At 37.9% G+C, this 5490-nt stretch overlaps 1 protein-coding gene across 1 annotated transcript; it reads right to left on the minus strand.

The window, feature by feature from the left end:
• Positions 1-3131: 3131 nt before the first annotated feature.
• On the minus strand, positions 3132-4874 carry LOC103669076 (olfactory receptor 13). The gene has a single exon (XM_008697399.2). The coding sequence runs from the start codon at positions 4062-4064 to the stop codon at positions 3132-3134; it is 933 nt and encodes a 310-aa protein (XP_008695621.1). The 5' UTR covers positions 4065-4874.
• Positions 4875-5490: the final 616 nt, after the last annotated feature.

Raw genomic sequence — 5490 nt, forward strand, 5'->3', positions numbered from 1 at the left:
ATTTACAAACTAATGAGTTTGTTACTGTGTGATTCCTGTCTTGCTGGGGTTATCATGAAAACTTGGGGGAAAACTGGTCACAGTTATCAAGTTTGGAGAACATATCCACTATGGAAAGAAACACACATTCAGGGACATAAAAAATGGCTCTTGATCACGTGAAAATCCTGGGGCACACTAGGCAATCCATAAATACTGGGACCTTCTTTCTTTTTTTTATAGTTTCAGGTGACTTGCAAAAAATGTGGAAATCTGGAAACTGACATATAAAAAAACAGCAAACTGAAATCTTGGAAACAATGGGATAGAGTTCTCTAGTTTATCACTGTATGACCATCTTTTATAAAAAAGTAAAACCTTTGAACTAAGACAATAAGAAAGTTAAATGTAAATGTTTATGATACTAAACAAACTTTAACTTTGGGAAAGCATCATCTCAAAATTACATGTTTTCCAATGCATATTGAGGTCACGTTGCTTTAACTTCTGGACAATTCTAAACGTGGTCAGAGTAGGGGCACCTGGCTGGCTCAGTATGTATAACACACAAGTCTCGATTTCAGGGTCATGAATTCAAGCCCCATGTTGGGCGTAGAGCTTACTTAAAAAAAAAAAGTGGTCAGAGTAAAACATAAACATATATAAAACATAAATGTATAGAAAGTAACACATAACATAGTGAACTCTTAAATGCAACACATATATTCTCAAATATTTACATTATCTGCCAGCGTTGGTCATTTTCTATAAGCACTGATGTTATTTCAGCCTGCATTTATAACTTGTGATTATAGCAAGGTCCACCAGGATTTGGACATGATTTCCATTTGGAAGTAGAATAAATATCAATACACAGATCATTTAGACACTTTCCAAAGTAAATTGCCTCAATAATCGGCTGGCAAAATGTTGGCTTTTAATTGATGAAATAAGGGTCTGAATCAAGAAGGAACATATCTTCAGAAAGTCATAAGACGTAAAACTGATGGAAAATAACAATTGTTATTACCAATGTTTCACTTGGAATCTTGAAAACTGGGGAAACAAAGAGGCAGAATTTGTTCAAGTTTATTTTTATTGTGTTTGTTATTGTTTATATCTAAGATATAGAAACTTCTATACCTTAGACATCTAGGTTCATTATGAGAATTGTGACCTCCTGGGGAGAATTTTTGTTCAGTTTTGAAGAAATACTCTTCTATATTATTCAATTCCATTTGCTCTGATTCTAGCCTCTTTGAGACATTTTTGTTTTATTTCTCCAATTTTTGAAAAGAGAACTGGACTATCTTGAATCATGGGTACTGGCACTACTTTCCCTGGGGAGAAACATCCTTCATTATAAAGGTTGAAATTGGCATCTGGGTTAACCATGATCATCTCGTGAGTTTTATGAAGGTCATTAAGTTCTGACCATTCTGATCAATTCCAGGTTAATTGATAGAAAACTAGTTTATGGATCTACCAAACTGATGACCAGGACTTAAGCCCCTAAGGTTGTTGTTGTTGTTGTTTTAAGAGAAGTTGATTTGACTTTCCTTTCCCCCCTTTTTCTAGGATCCATTGAGCCACTGAGGACTGTCCATGTGTTCCTTAGTTCTCACTTAACCCTTTTTGTTTTGAGATCACAGTAGTGCACATGGCATTCCATATAGAGTATCAGGCAATTCCTGTGTGTGAGGTTATTTGAGATTTGTTCATTTCAGGAATAACCAACATACAATAAATCATGCACTGTCCCTATTTTGTTTCCTTTTTAATCTTCAAAAGATCAACTAGCCCCTTGGGCATTCTATCCTTTACTCATTTCCTTTGTATCCATCATTCATTGTGTACCTTTCCTGTGAACTTTCTCTTTAGAACATCTCCCATATCTCTATTTTCTAAACACAACAGTGGAGAAATCTTTCTAAAGCTTATACGCTGCGTAGGTGATGGCTTTTGCAAATCCTCCCAGATTTCTGTGAGAAACTTGGTTTTATCCTTAAAACCGAGGAGAGAAAAAATAGATTTGAGTGTAGTAGTTAAACAGGGAAATGTACACATTCTTAAATCTCAGATTTGAAGATTGTGAAATTGAATGAAGTTATCCCATGAAGTGTGCCTAGGAATGCTGACCCAAGATGAAGGAGAAGGTTGGATTCATTACCTCCAGATGACCTAGGACTGAAGAGGAGAAATACTGACCTTCACTTTCTTTACTCAAAGAGAGCACACGTTCTCACAGGCTGAATCAGGGTACTGTGCTTAGACCTACAACCTCTTTAGAGGGTCACCTTGCAGGAAAAAAGTAATTTTTCTCTAGAAGGGGGTTATAGGAAGTGTTCACAATGAGTCAATCAAGATCAAGATTTCCTGTTCCAGGAAACTGTTAGTGTTATGAAAAAAATTTTTATGTGATCAATCGAATTTGGAAAACATTGATTAAAAATTGGAATAAAAATCTTCATCACAGAAATTTTTAGTTTTCACTATGCTAATATGAATTGTGAGCTCTAAAGTAAGGCATCTAATATGCAGTAATTTTCAAACTTACTTGCCCGTAGAATTTATTTTTAAAGCCTTTGAGGAGCTAGTGTTTTAAGAAGCTAGCATGTTGGGAGGCATGAGGCTAGACCACAGCTTGAAGATATTATAAAGGGTATTGTTCTGGATTTGCAGCTTCCAAATCCTGGTTCATGGGCCAGCTGCATTACAATTGGCTATTGATAATATTTGAAGATAGAGATCTCTAGGATACATCCCACATCTGCTGATTTGGTGATTTAAGTGGTGATGCAGAAGATGGCTCTATTTTTTAAAATTTTAATTTAAATTCAATTTAGTTAACATACAGTGTATTATTAGTTTCAGGGGTAGAATTCAGTGCTTCATCAGTTGTATATAACACCCAGTGCTCATTACATCAAGTGCCCTCCTGAATGCCCATCACCCAGTTACCCCATCCCCCCACTCCCCTTCTCTCCAGCAACCCTCAGTTCGTTTCCTAGAGTTAAGAGTCTCTTACGGTTTGCCTCCGTGTTTTCATCTTATTTTATGTTGTCTCAGATCACTCTCATGCTAAGTTGGGGTTGGAACCTCTTGAGATAATATCTTCCTAGGTCACTGTCAACCCTGATGCCATAATCTTTTCATAAGTCTCTCTCTGTTCCCAGCACTCTCTTCAAGGCATTCTTCACTTCCAAGTTCCTCAGACTATAGATCAGGGGGTTGAGCATGGGATTGAAAAGGCTATGAAACAGGAGGAGATATTTCTTCTGCTCCTTGGGGTTCCCATACCTGGGCCCAACATACATTATAATAGCTGTGCCGTAAAAGAGCCCAACCACGCAGAGATGGGAGGAGCAGGTGGAGAAGGCTTTTCTTTGACCTTCCCCAGACTGGATTCTAAGGATGGCAGAGAGGATGCACATATATGAGATTACAATGGAGGAGAGGGGTCCCACTAGCACAGACACTGCTCCAGCCAATACTACAATCTCATTGATATGCCTATCTGCACAGGCAAGTTTGAGAACAGCCATGATTTCACAGAAAAAGTGATTGATTTTTTGGAATCTACAGAAGGGTAAGGGTAGAAGTAACATGAGATGAATCAAAGACAGAAGGACTCCAGTGGTCCAAGAAGTCAGCACCAGGGTGACGCAGACCCCCCAGCTCATGACCACAGAATATCGGAGGGGGTGGCAGATGGCCACATACCGATCATAAGACATCACCACCAGGAGAAGACATTCTGTGACAGCAAATGTCAAAAAGAGAAAGGTCTGTGTCAAGCAGCCAGCAAAGGAGATGGGCTTATCTGGATTCAGGAGGTTCACCAGCATCTGGGGCACCGTGTTGCAGGCGTAGGCTATGTCGACGATGGCCAGGTGGGAGAGGAAGAAGTACATGGGGGTGTGCAGTCTGGAGTCCAGCGAGATGAGCCCCAGGATGAGCCCATTCCCCAGCAGGGTGAAGACAAAGAAGAGGGAGAAGAGCCCAAAGAGAAGAAGCTGAACCCTCAAGCCAAGGGGAAATCCCATTAGGGTGAACTCTGTGATAGATGTCATATTGTCTCCCATATCCCTATGACAGGATAAATTGAGTTAATATTTATATTTAAACGAAATCTTTAAAAATAGATTTATGTTAACTTGTTTGAAACCTTTTTATAGGATAGAAAAGTGTTCAGAAACACTTTCAATAAATTTTTATGTAGTTTAATGAATGTTTCAAGACTTCAGTAGCCCCCAAATTAATTTAAAAATAGATATACACACACAAATACATGTTTCCTTTGTTGTTGTTAATGTTTTTGGCAGAGGCTAAATGTTCAAAATAAATATTTTGTCACATGTTAATCAAATACATGGTTTTTGTTTCATTCAGTGAGCTACACCGTGTCCTTCGAATAAATTCTGCCTTTCTTTGCTTGTATTAGAATTATTCTGATTTTTTTTTCAAAAATAATGACTCTTAACTGATAGGCATGCTCAAGTCCTTAAACTGCAATAAGTCTAATCTCGAGTTGGAAGGGATCAGTAAGGATAGAATATACTAGGGTTAGATATACCATTGACCGTATTCGCCATTAGCCATTAACCTCTCACCTGCCTGTCTTAACACACTTTCCACTCTTGCATCTCCTGTCACCTCCACAACTAATACCCCACCAAATCTCCTCCTGATCAAGTATAAAGACTTATTTTCATCCTAAAATTTCACTTGTGTTTTTCAGATTTCCACAATATTTAGATGAACATTTATGTAATGACCAAATAGATTTATACTATTGTTGATCTAAACATAGAATCAGTAACTTTTTTTTATTTCGACTCAATATTGATAAATACTCCAGAAACACCCAGTTTTAGACACCGTCTCTGCAGGTGACAATAGCTACTGTGAAGGATACTGCAGAAGGGGTCTCTGAAGTCCTTGAGAGAGTGAACTAAATCATCTGTCTGACTCTATGATTCCACAGGAAAATGTAAGGACAAACATGATATCGTGCTTCTCACGTAAACTTTATTCCCATTCTTTATGTAAGATCATCTTGTCTTGGAGACAGTGAGGATGAGCAATAAATTCTTAATTTAAATGGCTACAAAGTTATAAGCCTGCTTAAAAATGATCTCATTTGCACTGAAACTCTCTTATTACCATTCCAATAATACGTGTCATGTGCAGGATGTTGGAAATAATTTCAAGTATTTACTGATCTCCTGTGTTGTACCTACCATTGTTCTGCGGGTGGAGCCGTCATGATAGGAGCTCCGAGCTCCTACTCACTGCTGGCCCTCCGGCCTCTACTACCGCACATAGTGAATAGATAAGCATTTGTGCACTTACTCAATAACTCCAGATAGTCTTCCTTAGATATTTAGATATTTGACTTCCCTCTATGAGTGACACTCTAAATCTAATTTTTTAATAATGAAGTGCTGGTTTTTTTGTTTAATATTAAATGTCTACCAGAAAGTCACTTAAACACACTTACCTCCTTAC

The sequence above is a fragment of the Ursus maritimus genome, unplaced genomic scaffold, assembly GCF_017311325.1.
Source record: "Ursus maritimus isolate PB19 unplaced genomic scaffold, ASM1731132v1 scaffold_3, whole genome shotgun sequence".
NCBI lineage: Eukaryota > Metazoa > Chordata > Mammalia > Carnivora > Ursidae > Ursus > Ursus maritimus.

Excerpts from the sequence above, each read along its gene's own strand:
- LOC103669076 (XM_008697399.2), bottom strand. The coding sequence starts at position 4,064 with ATGGGAGACAATATGACATCTATCACAGAGTTCACCCTAATGGGATTT.